This window comes from Talpa occidentalis, unplaced genomic scaffold (assembly GCF_014898055.3).
Source record: "Talpa occidentalis isolate TD23 unplaced genomic scaffold, MPIMG_talOcc4v2.1 talOcc4.4, whole genome shotgun sequence".
NCBI classification, from domain to species: Eukaryota; Metazoa; Chordata; class Mammalia; order Eulipotyphla; family Talpidae; genus Talpa; species Talpa occidentalis.
This window is the reverse complement of record NW_023604295.1, coordinates 46,093,235-46,110,148: the sequence shown is the minus strand read 5'-3', so window position 1 is coordinate 46,110,148 and position 16,914 is coordinate 46,093,235. Positions and strand designations below refer to the sequence as shown.

The 16,914-nt window shown below is 42.3% G+C and overlaps 1 protein-coding gene across 1 annotated transcript in view; it reads right to left on the bottom strand.

Moving 5' to 3' along the window:
* FSTL1 (follistatin like 1) overlaps positions 1-8,931 on the bottom strand; it is a 55,151-nt gene extending 46,220 nt beyond the window's left edge. Inside the window, exons 1-2 of the mRNA XM_037525482.2 lie at positions 8,840-8,931; positions 8,645-8,701 (exon numbers count right to left, since the gene is read on the bottom strand). Coding sequence (XP_037381379.1) covers positions 8,645-8,701 — 57 coding nt within the window. The 5' untranslated portion in view covers positions 8,840-8,931. The remainder of the gene's footprint in view (positions 1-8,644; positions 8,702-8,839) is intronic.
* Positions 8,932-16,914: the final 7,983 nt, after the last annotated feature.

Sequence of the window (16,914 nt, the reverse complement as noted above, 5' to 3'; positions counted from 1 at the left end):
CATGATTGTTTGCACTTCCCTGGTGGCGCAAGGGGTTAAGACGCAACAAATGCCCAAAAATAGATGACTGAATCAAGAAGATGTGGTACATATACACCATGGAATATTACTCAGCATTCAAAAAAGATAAACACATGCAATTTGCAGCAACATGGATGGCGCTGGAAGGGATCATGCTCAGTGAAATAAGCCAGAAAGAAAAAGAAAAATACCGGATGGTCTCACTCATAGCAGGAATCTAGAAAACTTAAATAAGGGACCAGGAAAAAGAACAACTATAAGAAAGAAAATATCAAAATCAAGACACAACTATGAACCAGAGACACTCTATGGGGGGTGGGGGGCGGGGAAAGGAGGGATTGGGGTCAAAATAAGGGGGTTGTAATTATATGGGGAATATAAAAATAAAATTTAAATAAAAAAAAAAGATGCAACCTATGAAGCTGTCTGCAACCACTGCAACACGAATTCAATCCCCGGCCACATGGCATGGCAGACCCCTCCTAACTTACCCACTGCACCCCTCAGCAGTGTATTTCAGTTGATCCGCCTGTTCTGTTCCCCACTCTGTCTCTGATGAATCCTCTCAGCCCCCGCACCTCTGGCCTACACCCTAACTCTCATATGCATAAATAAATAAATCTTTAAAAAAGAAAAAAAAGGCAAAGAACCCCAAAACCATGATTGTTTAAATCGCTGCCCATTGGTGACTGATTCAACTTGAACCTTTTCCCCCCTTGGTGGGACTGAAGTCCCAACCCTCTAGTCAAACCCCACCCTTAAGTGCTTTTCTGAAGTCACATCATTAACATAAACCTACCTGAGGTGGAAAGGTTCTTATGATAATTAACATTTCACCTTTGTGGCTCTGAAGCCATTTCAGGAACAGAGGACAAAAGACCAAATTGTATGACAAAAGATGTTACTGTTGCTCTGAACCCTCAGGAAATCCAAGAGTTTGGGGAGCAGTCAGTGAGTTAAGAACTGTGGATGAAGACACTTCTCATTTCTTATTATTATCAACAATAGCCCATGCTGGTATAAGAATAAGAGAATGAAGAAAGGAACTCAGTGGAAGGCTTGAGTGACAGGAAAATGGGAAACCAAAGAAAAACAGCAGCACCTCAAGAACATGTGCAATTTCAGATGAAGTTCCACACAAAAAACTTCCACCTACTGGTCAGACTGGTGAAGTAGACCAGGAGGACAGGTGGAACTGCCCAGAGGCTCAAACAGACCTCTCAATCTCTGAGAAGGCAGCTATCCCACTGCTGCATTTCTGGGCTTTCTGAACCAATGGAAAGAAATGAGGAAAGGGTGGTAATTTCTGTGAAAACCATAGATTTGGCTACCTTGTGGCTTAATGGTCACCCCCTTTCCCAGCTGTGCTGCACGATAGCTGTGCTGGTGGTAGCTCTGCCTGAAGAGGGAGAAATCAGTTACCATCTTTTAGTTCTACATTATTCTTAGTGGGAACATTTGTGCAGAGTGACTAGCATAATGCCCGGCCCTTCTGGGGGAGACCAGTACATTACACTCATCTACCATCACTGAAGAAGACAATGAAAGACTGTGGAGAAAATGACAAATTTTGCTTCAAACATATGGATTTTGAATTGTGAACACAATAAAAGGCAAAGAGAGGCTTTCTCTGCATATTCATAGCAATATCCTGACACACATGTATAAATCTGAGCCTGCAACATGTCATGGATTTTCTTATGTATTGTATGACCTTGCCTGGCAACAGCTTAGGTGGTCACCAATGGCGTCCAGGATTATTCAGGGAATATTCTAAGGGTCATGAATTCAGACTTACTTCTGGGAATAGCTTATAGGTGAAGGCTTCTAAATAAAAAGAGTGAAGAGATTACTTGGGAATCCTCCAAATACTGCAGAGAACGCAAATTTATAGGATATATTTTATACTTCAACTACCCAAAAAGCTTTCTATTAGCAAGTTATTGCCAGGCGACTGCTAATGCAGAAGCTGTTATCTATGACAGCAGCAGCTCTTAGAGCTTAGCAAGAGCAACTATTTACTCCTGAAGAACAGCCAAGAAAATTCTCGTTATCATATTTTTGTTGATGGCCAACATTGGAGGGTTTGGCATAAGATGAACGAATTCATCTGAAGAACTTAGAAGTCTGAACCAGGAATGAAAAGTGCTGTTTTCTTGACATTCTCACCCATTTGCTACCCTTGTCCTACCTCATGTTGTCTTTATTTCATCCAGTCCCAAACCCTGCCTTCTAATCACCTTAATTTTGGCTAAAAATGTGTCAATATTTGTCAAATTGGATTGACTTTTCCAGCAGGAATGGCAAGTAGATTTTATCGCATATGGAGACTAACTCATTGCTAGTGGCTACCTATGGCAATGATGAGAAAGATTTTTCAAGCCTTCTCCAGGGTCATCAGGAAAGAATTCTTTTTTTCTTTAAGATTTATTTATTTTTGTACAAGAGCTGGGGTACAGGCCAGAGGTGCGGGAGGGTGAGAGGATTCACCAGAGACAGAGCGGGGAGCAGAACAGGCAGACTGAAGAAATACACTGCTGAGGGGAGCAGCAGGCGAGGCAGGAGAGGTCTGCTGCGCCATGTGGGTTTCTCCCTGGCTGGCTGGGAATCGAACCTGCACTGCAGGGGCTGCAGACAGCTTCACAGCATGGCTCAACTCGCTGCACCACTGGGGAAACCCTCAGCAGGAAAGAATTCTATGATGGATTAGAAAGTCTGTTATGGGTAAGGTGGGGAGTGGTGACATGAATGTCATGTTTGTGCCATCATTTCAGGCCATTCATCTCATAATGATGGGAGGTACTTATTTTTATTGCCTACTGTCTAGTAAGCCCATCACATATACCTGCCAATTAATTTTGATAGTTTCTCTAAAAGGGGCGGTGATGGGCTGGTTTATTTTTAGATGTTGGAATTATGGTAATTTTATTCTCTGCTCTAGTCTCTTATACATACATTTCATCCAGTCCAATGATAAAATATGAGCATATTTTATCATCATATTTTATCAGAACATATCGATTTATATAAGTAGCATGTCTTAGGATGGTAAATTCCTACTGAAAAATCAGGAGTCACAAGAGCCCTCATGATGGATTTTACCTAATTTTCTTATACTTCTCTATAAATTTTTATACATTTGTTAGGGTAAAGTGTGGTGGTGGGGGGTTGTGCTTCTGAAATGAAATCATAATCATTTGCCAGAGCTTTAAAATTTTTTGTAAACATTATTTTCAGTGGCACATTGTTGTTATTTTAACTCTTCTACTAATGTTGTAAATTTTGTAGTTTTTAGCTATTGTAAATAATGTGAAAAGCAGCTTACATAGTCACTTTAAAATGACTACAGAGCAAAGTGGTCAAATAGAAGGATTTGTGTTTCTTTTCTTGATTTAGTTTCTCAATGGATTCATGTCAATATAGACTATGTTTAGTTATGTTTGCTATACGTCCTTGTAGCTAACAAGGAAAACAATTTTCTACTGCAAACATTGTCAACTGCAACAATATTAAAATAATATCCAAATTCAAGTCTCATATGGAAGGGTTAACTTACCTTTTAATTAATTATTAAAGGTTTACTATCGCCAAAACATGAACCTTAAAAGCTTGCCAAATGTTACCAGGACCAGACACCAAAGGATGGAATTGATTAATGACAATGATCCCTGGATAAGGAGGGATGAAAAGCAACCTTGATTATCTCTACCCCTCATGTTTTTTTTTTTTTAAAGATTTATTTATTTACGAATTCAAGAGGTTTGTGTGGGGGCGGAGGGTGAGAGGATTCACCAGAGACAGGGTGGGGAACAGAACAGGCAGACCGACTGAAATACACTGCTGAGGAGAGCAACAGGCGAGACAGGAGAGGTCTGCTGCACCATATGGGCAGCTCCCTGGTTGGGGATCGAACTTGTGCTGCAGTGGCTGCGGATAGCTTCATAGGTTGTGTCTTAACCCCTTGCGCCACCAGGGAGGCCCTCATGTTTTTCATTTTAACTATTTCACACAGTCTGAGTTCATAGTCTTCTTACTGCACAGACTCCCTTAACTTTGTCTAGGTGTTGGCTATGTGGGTGTATCCATAGGTAAATGTTGATCAAGCTATGCATTAAAGACTTGTATATTTTGCTCATGTAAGAAAATTTTAAAAATCAAGGGAAACCACATTAAATGGTTAAAACCACACAAAAAAGCCATAATAATAATTATGAAGATACTTATCATTTAGTCATAGTAATACATTGTAGCTGCCCACAGACTGTAAGCGACCTGAGGGCAGAGACCATGTCCTGCATCTCATCCATGACTACCCTTTCTGTAGAACATGCTGAGCCCGCTGCAGGGAACAGCACCTGAAAGGGTCTGGGAAGGGAAAGCTGGTGCAGTTTCAATGACTCACCCCTGGAGTGAACAAAAATCACAGGTGCCAAAGACAGCACCTTAGCGAAAAGTATACATGTGACCTGAAGGACATGAATCACCTAGTTTACAAAATCTAAGTGCAAGGGTTTATTTTTTCCCCTAAACCTATAATAGCTTATAATATCTGTGTATCTGCTAGAATTTTTCCTATCCAGTTATTTACAGAGAAGTAGGAAGACACTGACCTTTTCAGGTCTCCTTGTATGGTGACTGGTATTCAGTGTTCATTCCTTCCTTTCTCCATTCTTGTAGAAATGTGTAGTTCTGCCTCACTGACTTTGAGACGTTGTTTTCTTCTTTGGGTCTTTATATCCACTACAGCCTGATCTTCTCTACCTCACACAAACTCCTCTCCACTCACTCTTCTGAGACTGGGAGCTGACTCCTGTTTTCTGTCACCCAATCCAGAGACTTCTATGGTAACTGTAATGCTTCCCCTTTCTAAACACATTTTCAATGGCAGGACCTCATTTTGCAGGATACTTACTCATCTGTTTTGGCTCTTTATAGCCTACTATTTTTAACATGCCAGTTTCCAACAATGATCTTTAGAATCACAGCAAGTAGTCTATGTGCCAGCGCCAAAACAAATAAGAGATTATTTTATTGGTTAATGTACAAACTGGATATTGAAATCCTAGTTTTGTTGCAGCTCAGAGAACTGGCCAGAGAATATGGGTCAGACTCTAGGCCTGCTTGCATCTACCATTAGAATAAATCTAAAAAATACAGAGGCGATTCCACATCAGCCAATAAAACCCTTTATGGTTGATTAACTGTACATGGGTAATAGGGTATAAATGAGGTTAAGAAATTTGCCTTCAGAGGGACAATGCTCTAATAATCTTGTTGTCTGTCTATATAATTACTGTTCTTACTATTATCTTAAATGATACACTCATAATTCATGGGTCACGTATTCTCTACTAGAATCCCTCATTGTAAATCAATCTACTGTACATGTGAAAATGAATTTATAAACCTGAAATGCAGGGAATCATAGTGTCAACGGAGACAACCATCAAAGAAGAAGAGAGTCTGTCTGAACACTTGCTAGGCTGCCTTTTGGAAGAAAGCAGTTGGCCAAAGGGACCCCACGTAAAAGTAAACTCAGATCCAACTATTGAGACTCAAGGCACACAAACTACCGCCTGGATTCGCTCCCTCTCAGCTGTAACACTGGTTCTTCATCAACACTTCTCAATGAACTGCAGTAATTCTCACTAGGAGGGGAGTGAATGAAGAATAAGCAGGCACACACAGCTTAGAATAAAAAAGAGGTAGCTGTTTAATTATTAGTTGAAGTGCTCTGCGACTGACCCCCCAGTTCTATTCCTGGTCCACCCTAAAAGCTCATAAAAACTCATGGAGACATGAGCCACATCCCCCAACACTTCCTCACAAACAGAGAAGAGAGGGCATGTTGGGAGCTCAGGTGGGTGAGGTAGAGTCTTGACGGAGGTTGCCTGAAGGAATTTATTGGTGATTGAATATGAAGATGAAGAGAAGGTAAAAAGGAGGTAGCAATCAAGTAAGCCTTGGGTGCCACTAAGCCAGAGACCATGGAAACACATTAAAAAATAACACTTTTCTTTGTGACATATGTTAATAGTTCCTTGGCTCTAACCAAACAGAATTTACCCATTGACATAAACAATGATGACAGGACACATTTCCCCAAGCCAGGGACACCTGATTCTAGAAGTCTACTATTCCAAAGGCATGGCATTTTCAAATAATTTGTCAGACAATCACATTTTAAAAAGTTATACTGGATTGAATCCTTGTGCTTGTAATAAACCAAAGCACCAAGAAAACTCAGTATGTTTTCTCAATTTTATCTTTTGAAAGTTCAACAATATTTGCACAATTCTAGCAATAATATCCACTAAAGTGGATTCATGCCAATAGACAGTATTATCATTATTTGATTTCATTTACTATTGTTGTTATAATTAGCAAGGTGACAAAGTTCTACTGCAAGCACCATTAACTACATGATAAAAAGCGTCAAATAATACCCAAAATGCTTAGGTTAATTTACCTTTTCATTTGTAATTCAAGGTATGTATTAAAACATAATTTAAAAGCTGCCAATTGTTACTAGGGCAGAATACCATGAGACTGGATTGATTAAAAGATAATCCCTGATAATCTGGAGTCATGAAGTAACCTAGATCCTACCTACTCTGAGTTTACAGTCTTCTTTCTGCACCAACCCCCTCAGTTTTCATGCCTCAGCACTTCTTGATTGTGCCTCTTTCCCCATGGATTTTGCCTGGGAATCCTCAGAGTATGATCAGCTCTTCACCCCAAGCAAGAAATTGCTGCTGGGGGAACTTCCTATGAGAGCTAAGCTTTCCCTGCAATGCAATGGGGGGGAGGGGATGTGTGGTGCAGTTGCCTAGAATAGGGCCACACACCCCTGTGCCTTAAGTACCAACAGCTTCCTCACACCTCGTATTTGCATTCCATTTCACAGAGCAATTTCACACACTAGCTGGCAATTCTTACGCTTGCTGTAAAAGCAACCAGGGATTCACCTCATCTATCACTAGTCTGCTGCTGCCTCTTTTGAGGGCTACAGCAGGGATGGAAGGGTGTTCCTTAGCCAGGGCTAAGCCAGCCAGTGAATTCGAGGGGGCCTCCCTCAGATTCAAATCCTGGAAAACAAAATGCATGAGAAGCAGATCTGGAGTTTAAGATGGACTCCCAAGGCTGAGGGAGTTGGGATCCTTTTTCAGAAATAAACAGCTGTGTTACCTAATTTTAAACCTGTACAATGGGGGCAATCAAACCTACCTTACAAGGTTCGGTAAGTTCTAAAAGAAATGATGTACATAGAAGTACATGTAGAAGCACTGGGTAAATGTTAGGTTTTTGGGTGGGGGGGTGGTTAATTGCCTGGGATGTGACACCAGCCTGCTTGGGTTTATATCCCATGCTTACCATTCAACAGCTTAGAACACTGGATAAACTATGTAACCCCTCTGACTCAGTTTCTTTATCATTAAAATGAAGTTTTATTACAACACAAAATAGATATCCAATATATATCAACTATTTATTTAATTGTGAGCAAAAACAAGTCATGTTTCCATCTCAAGCAACAATGTAGTAGTGAATTAAATGAGAGTTCAGAATAATGTGGATTTTTTAAATTGTGAAAACCTTGCAAGTTTTACGATTCTCTGGGCAGAGGCAAGCTATGATGCTAAGGGTGGGGCTAAACTGTAACATGAAGAAAAAAATTCAAAGAGGGAGAATAACCACCCACCAGGGAGCTATTTCTTTTGTAATGTACATTCCATTTCTTCTCTCTCATGCTCTTTAATTCCTTCCACATTTCCTGCCATAATTATCAAATGTTTGGTTTCTGACCTCACTTTTCTGGAGCTCAGAACCCAGGGAATTTAGAATTGTTTATTTTCTGTCCATAAACCTTTGAGTTAATGGAGGGGCTTGTGAGTGAAGGGTTTGTTGGTTTGTTTGTAGTGTCTCAGGAAGGTCACTGGAATTGAAAAGAAAACATTACCAAAAAAGCACTGAAATACTTTGGAAACACGAAGCCCCCAAAGAGCGGCAATGGATCTCTCTCTCTTGCACAATGCTAGTTTAAAGGAAAATTGAGATTTTTAAAAGGCCGTTATATGACCCTGATAATAACACAAAATCCGTGGGCACATTACAAAGGAAAAAAAAAAAAAAAAACTCAGGCAATCATAATCTCACTTTGCAAAACTGAAACAAACAAACAAGCAAACATTATTTCCCCCTAAATGAAGAATTTCTTGAGTTTTTTTTTTCTCTTCTCCGAGGACTCAGACTCGCAAGGGAAGCGCCCCTAACTATGCTCAGTTTGCTCCCAAGTGAAGGGAAGAACTCCAGGCGCCTTTTTGAACTCGGCTGCTGCTCTTGTCGCCGCCTCCATCCCCAAGGGCCGGCTCGTCCTCTCCCCTCGTCACTCTCCCTCCATATTAGCAACCGTGGGGCTCCCGCTTACGGCCCAAACTACTTTCCTGATTTTGAGGTTTAAGTTTCCTAAGTAGTATTTCTGCCCGGAGCGCCCCTCTCACCCCACGAAAGGAAACTCCCAGCCCCACCCCAGAAAGCATCCCCGGGACGCACGCCCTGCCCGCCCCCCGCGCAGACCCGGGGGCCCCGAGCTCGAGGTGGGACCCCCGCGCCGCTCACCTACCTCGGCGTGGACCCCGGCGGCCGCCACGAGCGCCAGCGCGAGCCAGCGCGTCCACATCTGCGGGAGAGAGAAGAGTCACTGGAGGCCCCGGGCCCCGCGGCGACCCCGCAAACTTCTTCGGGTCCCGCAGGATCGCCCCCTCCGCCCGGCCACCCTGGGGCGCCCGGGGGGTCGGCGCCGCTCAGCCGCGCTCACCTTGGCCGGGTCGGTCTCCGGAGGGCGCGGGGCAGCTCGCTGGAAGGGAAGGTGGGAGCTTCGCTATCGCCAGCCTCGGAGGAAACCCGACCTGGGCTGGCCGCCCCTTAAGACCCCTCCTTCCCGGCCGCCTGCCCCCCCTCCCAGCTCCTCCCATTCTCCTCCCCCTTCTGCAGCAGCGGCCCCCGCGGCTCCGGGCTACACTCGCTGCTCCCAGCCCCTGGCTCCGGGAGCCCGCGTGCGTCCTGGCGCGGTCCGAGCCCTCTCCCCGCCAGGACCCTAGCTGAGCACCCTTTTGCACCCCAGAGAGTGGAGGCTGAGGCAGACGGGGAGGGTCCCGAGGTGGGGGGTGCGGGGGCGTTGCAACAAAGACCGAGGGGATGGGGTATGTGGGACACCTAAACCCCACCCCTGGGAGGGGCCGCGGGCTTGCGGCAGCTCTGGCGGGCTGCGGCTGTGGCTCGGTGGGGGGTGCTGCTGGGGGCCCCGGTTGGAGGGAAAGGCACCCCGCATCTGGGGAGCCGGACTGCCCCTTACCCCGCTACCGCCCGCCACGGTTAATAAGAATGGGCGGGGGGTGCAGAGGTAGCCCACAATTCGGGGCCCACAGCGTCTTTGCTGCCAGAGCTCCGGGAAGTGAGAGCAGGATCTGGAAGCCCGGCTGGCATGGGCATGGGGCAGGCTGCTTTGGGTTCAACTGTGGATTTCCTGTGGAGATAGTGGTGGCAGCCCTGCTCTGCGGGGGTTTTCAAGCCTTCGCCAGCAGCGTCGGGTCCTTCCCTCTGGTCCAGGAGCCGTGACCCCCTCCTCTCCTGTTTGCCCTGCTGCCATCCCAGGTACCCTTCATGTTCATGCTTGCCCACCCCAAATTCTTCCCAGTGACTTTGAAATGTGTTGGTGTGGACTCCCCACACTGTTTCCAACTGAGGCTCTTTTCCTACCTGTGTCCCTGGTACCAAGATAAAATACACTCGACACTCAGATTTAACATGCCCAAGACTCCCCCGCCTACTCACGCGCCTTTTCAGAGTGGTGCCTCAAAAAGTGCCTCCGCTTCCCACACCTTGGTTGTCACCACATCCTGGCAGCTTTCCCTTGACATGTCATGTACATTCCTTCATCCCCAGTCACATTTCCTCTTCCCTAGGCCAGGCCCTCCTTCTTCCTCACTCTGGAATGCTGGAAACCACCTTTGGTTGTTCTCCAGCTCCAGGCTCTCCTGCCCGAGCCTGGCCTGCAACCCTTTGCCATATTCTAACTACCTGATTTAAACAGTCCCCTTTTCCTCTTCCCCTGCTCAGAAACTTTCAGCTCTGTTCCCACAAGTCCAAACTCTGCCTTTCATTTAAGTCTTTCAATACTGGGGCCGTCCTATCCACTAAGTACTCCAGCAACTGAATATAATAACTCCCTCTGCTAAATCAGGCTGGCATTCTCATTGTCCTCTGAGCTTGTTATATTCATTTTTCTGCCATGGTTTGTTGAGTGCCTATTGTGGTTTCAGGGGGCTTCAAATAACACCCATGTTTCCCATGTATGTTCAGAATCCATTTAGATAATTGTAGAAGTCAGACTCACAAAGAGCAAATCGTCAGCTTCATTCCTGGTAGCAGCTGCAGAGGTGGCCATGGCTTAGATCTGCAGAATCAGTGGACCCGCTTGTACTCCACCCCAGAAGTGAATATACCCTTCCCCCCACCCCTCACCCCAACCCAGTCACAAGCAGAATTTCCATTCTGCTTGGGTGAAACTGTGGTTTTACAGTTTTTGGATAGCAGAAAATACATGCTTCCTAGGTCAGCTTTGCTCCTGAGACTCAAGGGGTCAGAGAAACACATGCTTAGCTACTTTTTCAAATTCACCAATCAGACAAGACATTTCTACATCCTTGTTATAGAAATAAGTAGGGAGTAGAGGTCCTTCCATGAGCTACTCTATCCCAGTCTCTGTGCTAGGACAGAGAGGAATTGTAATGTACAAGCTTTTGCTTCTGCCCTCTAATAACATTGCACACTTTTCATCTCTTTCATGTACATGCACCCTCTCAGAATCTGGTGTGATCTTTTGTCTCTTCTGCCTTCTATCTTATCAAATTATGTTGTTTTTTACTCCAGGACCCAAGTAAAGTTTCATTGCTTATCTAGCCTGTTTTCTGACAATAACTGGGCACACTGGAAAGCACCTGAGGATTGAGGTCAAACGAACCAGGCTGTCAATCCTTTTGCTGCCATTTTATTCATTAGCTGTGTAACTCTCCTCAAATTACTTAAGTTTTCTGAACTAAGGTTTCTGCAGCTGATAAATGACCGAGATAATGCCTTGAAGAGGCTGTGAAATTTAAATGTGGTGGCTAAGGAAACAGCCCACAGGTAGTAGATTTCCATAAATGGTAGCCATTATTGCATTGATCTGCTTTGCATGTGAATTGCCACTGGAATTCTGTGTCTGGTACTATAGAGTTATTCAGCATGTCTTATTTTATTTAATCACCACAACAAACTGGAAGTTTTTTTTATTGCTGCCATTTTCCAAATAGGGAAAATGAAGCTCAGAAAAATTTGGATACTTGCCCAAGATTAATACAACTTTACAACTGGGCATTTTATTGCATACTGTGATATGATGTTTAACATTTGTTCAGAGACTTTTCTTGATTCTCCAACTAAGCCATTTTAAGTTGTTTTGAGGATAAGGAGTTTTTTTCATATTTGATACTCTGTACAGTTGGGTCATGCCTGGTGGGTTTAATCATATAAAAATTAAAGATTTCTGTCCATCAAAGTCACCACTAGTAAGATAGTAGATTAGAAGGAAATATTTAGGCCTCCCTGGTGGCGCAAGGGGTTCAGACATAGCCTATGAAGCTGTCCACAGCCACTGAAGCACAAGTTCGATCCCTGGCCAGGGAACTACCCACATGGCACAGCAGACCCTTCCTGCCTCACCCACTGCTTCCCTCAGCAGTGTATTTCAGTCAATCTGCTTGTTCAGTTCCCCACTCTGTCTCTGGTGAATCCTCTCACCCCCCACACCTCTGGTCTGTACTCCAGTTCTTGTATGCATAAATAAATAAATGTTTTTTTAAAGGAAATATTTAATATCTAAAACTGACATAAAACTCATAGCTGTAATACATATGTGGCATTTGCAAATCAATTAGAAAAAGACAGGGAAACCAATAGAAAAATGGGCAAAGGGTATGAACAGACAATTTCAAAAAGAGGAATCCCAAATGTCTGAGAAAGAAAATATGCTCAAAGTCATTGGTATTATTTAAACTGCATAATGAAATTGGTGTTATTTTGTTACCTCCATTTTACAGATAAGGAAATGGAGACAGTGAGAATTTAAGGACTTTGTCCAAGGATACACAATAAGAGATGAATATTACCTTACATTCATCAATGTGGCAAAAATTAAACAGTTGGATAATGTGAGTAGTTCTAGTGTACTATAGTGATAAGGAGCAAGGGTTTATAGCCAGGGTTACTGGGCTCAAAATTGTCATCATAAATCTTAGCTTTTCTCTTACTGTGTTAACCTTGGGCAATGTCAACTACCCTATCTATGTCTCAGTTTTCTCATGGTAAATGGGTATAATAATAATAATACAATAAATTTTCACTTAAAGTCTTAAATAAGTTCTTGAAAACTGTGACTCTAAGCCAAAGTATAAGGAAAGCGGTGCCTCGAATGATGTTGTTCTGCTCATCATTAGACAGGAAGCTTTTTTCTCATCAGTTACAACAAAATGACACAGAAAATGCTCATTTCATAATGTTATTTGAGGACTTGCTGTACTAACTCAGAGTTATTATGCAGATTACATGTATTAAAATATGTAAAGTACTTAGAACAGTGCCTGCTATTTAAGTATATAATTAGTATGTCCTAATAAGGAAATAATTCAATAAAGGAATCTTACAGATACTCTTAATAATTCTGTGTTACTGAGTGTGGTTAACAACTCTCCACAATGAACAAAACAAGTAACAGTAACAACAAAGTTGCTTGAAAGAGTTGGTAGTTATATCAATGAGGAATATTTTGGATGCAGGTGACTGAGAAGCCAACTTAAATCCAGGAGTAGTTCTGGCTTGAGGTAAGTCTTTGTCCAGTAGCTCAAATGTGGATCTAATTTCTTGCAATCTCTTCGCTCTACCTGCAGCAATTGCAGCAATCTTATTTCATCCCTGGGATAGTGACACTTGGGAGTACTGGCCCATGCTGTCAGGATGTTAAACTAGCTACAGTGCCAGCTTCATCATGACCTTGGACTATACCATAGGGGCAAGGAAGAAAGCCTCTTTCTGGAGTTGCTACAAAATTCCCAGGATTCAATTATGTATATATACATGTATGTATGTGTGTATGTATGTATGTATGAAGATTAGCAGGAAAAACAAATATTAGACCATATGTGGGAATTTTGAATGAAAATAGAGATGTTTCAAAGAGATGCTTATATTGGCTAAATTCTGTTTCAGCAATGAATTAAACAAAGAACTATTTTTTTGTGTGAGCAGCTATGGAAAGTGATATTGGAAGTGATTTTTTAATAATAAATAACTTCTATAATGAAAGCAATATTTCCTGCAAGAACTGTATAAGTGCTTTGAATGGAGTGGATGGATTCAAGGTAAGGCCCCTGCACCATTCATAGATCAGCTACTGTAGCAAAGAAGAATTTTACAGAAAGTCAGTGATGCAGTTAATTTTATAAATTAACAGATAGTTGAATATTTGTAATGCTTACTAATGATATGAGAAGTGACTGTGAAAATATTTTCTATTACACTTAGGCTCACAGATTATGTTGGGACAGAGGCTGTATATGTTGCCAAACTTGAAAGCTTACTTTTTTGCTTGACAAAAAGACAGCTGTTCCAAATTTGTTGTCTCTTTATGTAATAACAAGTAGAATGGTGCTTATCAGATTAAAAAAAGCCAGCTCCACACACAATCTTCCACTTCAAGGTAAAACGTGATGCTTCTAATGAGGGAGAAAGTAATTGCTTTTAAAAACAAATTTGTGCTGTGGAGAAAATAATTTGAAATTGGATGTTTGGAAATGTTTCATGATAAGTAACTTTGTTGTTCAAAACAATAAAAGTGTGGCACCCATAAAAAGTCTCATATAAACACATTTAAAAAGTATAAATAAAAATTTTTTAAAGATTTATTTATCTATGCATACAAGACATGGGGTGCAGGCCAGAGGTGTGGGGGGTGAGAGGATTCACCAGAGACAAAGTGGGGAACAGAACAGGCAGATTGACTGAAATACACTGCTGAAGGGAGCAGTGGGTGAGTCAGAAGAGGTCTGCTGCGCTATGTGGGTAGCTCCCTGGTTGGGGATCGAACTCATGTTGCAGTGGCTGTGGACAGCTTCATAGGCTGTGTCTTAACCTCCCTTGCACCACCAGGGAGGCCCTAAATAAAAATTTTTAACAAAAAATTCCAGTGGTTTATTTACTCACTTGTGAAAGATATGAAAATGCTATAACTTTTAATGAATTTAAAGAACAAATGACTTGTAGAGCAGATGGAAACCTAATAGCCAAATTTTGGTGAAAACTTTTGCATGACCAGTTTACAGGATTGAAGAATAAATATGGCAGTTTGGTGGGCAAGCCAATAGCACGTGTCTTCCATCCAGACCTATGTGTATTTGGCGTGAATTTGTCTGCTAGAGTTATTATAATAGAATACCACAGATTGGATGGCTTACACAGTAGCAATTTATTTTCTCCCAGTTCTGGAGGCTGTATGTCCAAGATCAAGGTGCCAGCAGGGTTGGTTTCTGGTGAGAACTCTGTCTAGTGCCTCCTTCCTGTTTCGTCTCTTGGACTTTCCTCTGTAGCTTATATTCTTCTTCTGATAAGGCTGTCAGTCCTATAGGATTAGGACTCGACCTTACTAAACTCATTCCCTCTTGAAGGGCTAAATGTATAAATACAGCCAATGGAACTATAGGGCTTCAACATATTAATTTTGAGGAAAAATAAGTCAGTCTATAACAGTAAGTTATCTTTTTCACCTCTGACAGTCATCAGAGCAAATATCAAAATAACCTGAATTTGAATCACACTTGAAATTCTAGCACAAAGAATTAACCAAGTATTTTCTAAATTAAATAAAAACCTCACCTCACTAAATTTATTATTACTATTTCCCCAGTGAGAGCAAAAAGGTTTTATGACCATTAATTAGTAAAATGAAGTATTTTTAAAATATTGATTATTTGATCTTTGATTTATCTTATTTGATATTTTGTGTATATTATTGTTAGAGGTATGTGATCATACTATTTGAAGACCACAGCTACAGAAAACCAAATCTCACATTTAGGCCAAAAGAGCACTTCTAGAATTGAGTTCAATATTAATTGCATTCATTGCAACATTTTATTTAATCGTTGAGAGCCCTGGTTTTTGGTGGAACATTCAATTATCAGAACATTCAATTGTAACATTTTACTTAGTTGTGACTAGATGCTTTCATAAGCTTCTTAGGGAAATATTTACTTAATATTTGTGTTTATTGAAATATACAGAGCCCTCCCCCTGCCAATACCTTAATTTCAGTCTCTGTCCCCCAGAATTGAAAAATAATTAATTAATGTTGTGGTTATGGTAATTTTGCGTGGTTACCCCAGAAAACAAATACAGGAATTAATGCTAGAAATTTTCTCTTTCTCTCTGTCTCTTTCTGTCTTTGTCTCTTTCTCCCTCTGTCTTTCTCTTCTCATCCCCCTTCTCTCTCTGTGTCATACATCAGCCTTCAGTTTTATGTTCTCTTGGAACCCCAGTAAGAAGAGCTTATGTATCCAAGGCCCATATATGTAAATTAGAATTCTGATTGGGCCTGTTTGCTTCATGTACTTTCTATCCCCCCACCCCATCCCGGACAAAGCACACAGTCATGGGGAGGTCCTGTGGTTGATTGTGTTTGGGTCATGGTGCCATCCCTACAGCAGACAATACACCCTAATTTCACAACCACATGGTGTGGGAGAGGAGTTCTTTCCAGAGAAGGGACACATGGCAGACTTACATCACAACTATCCACTGCAGAGCAGTGGGCCAGGTTCCTGTACTCTTTCCCAGTTAGGGACACCATGGGGACAACTAGAATTGTGGGCAGAATAACAGTTGGCCCTGAAGCATGGGACATTGGGTAGGTCCTCATTTAGTCCAGATGCAGGCGTAAGCAGCTGCTTTAGAAACTATATACAGACTGGAAAAGCTGCTTATTTGGTCAAAATGATGGCCCCATTCTCCTCTAGGTTCCAGTCAGAATGGTACTGATCTGGACGGGATGAGAGGGTGGTTTCATTGGCACCAAGAAGTTAATTGCAGCATCAGGATGTGGGAGGGGAGGGCTCTCCTGAGGTGACCTGGAGACAGCACTTTTTGTGGCCAGAGGTCCAAGGCTGAAAAGAGCCTTTGCCTCTTTTCTGACTATTTCTCTTCCTTTCTCCCACTGCCCCACCCCCCTTCTCTGGTTAGTCTCCCTCCCTCCTTTTCTTCTTTTCTCCCAACTCCCACCCTTGGGAGAATAAGCAGGATGCTAATGCACCAGCCCAGGGCTTTGAGAAAACAGTTTATGCTTTTTTTTCCCACTGCAGAGAAACGCCTTTCCCTGACTGGTTTTTGGTGGAACATTCAATTATCAGCATAATCACTGATATTTATCATAAAACCTGAGATTCTCCCAGGGCCCAGGCTGCTCCTTGGGAGTAAATCAGGCACTTCGAGCAATGACAGGACTTCTTCCAGCCCCTTAGGTATTATTTTTTATGTCTCAGCAAAACCTAAAAATGGAAGTGTATAAATGCAACTGCTTAAAGCAACTGACCTGCACACAGTCATGTAGTAGAAAAATTTGGCTCATTAAGAATGTGTGAACGTGGCAGAAAATGCTTCTTACTGGCTTTTTATAATAAATAGAAATGCTGTTATTAACTTGCTGAATAACTATGGGAGTGAGCCCTCCAGAGGTGCTGCTTTGAGGCCCCCCAGCTGCATCTGGGCTTCCTCTTTGCCCTCATTAAATTTTTAGTCACTGATGGC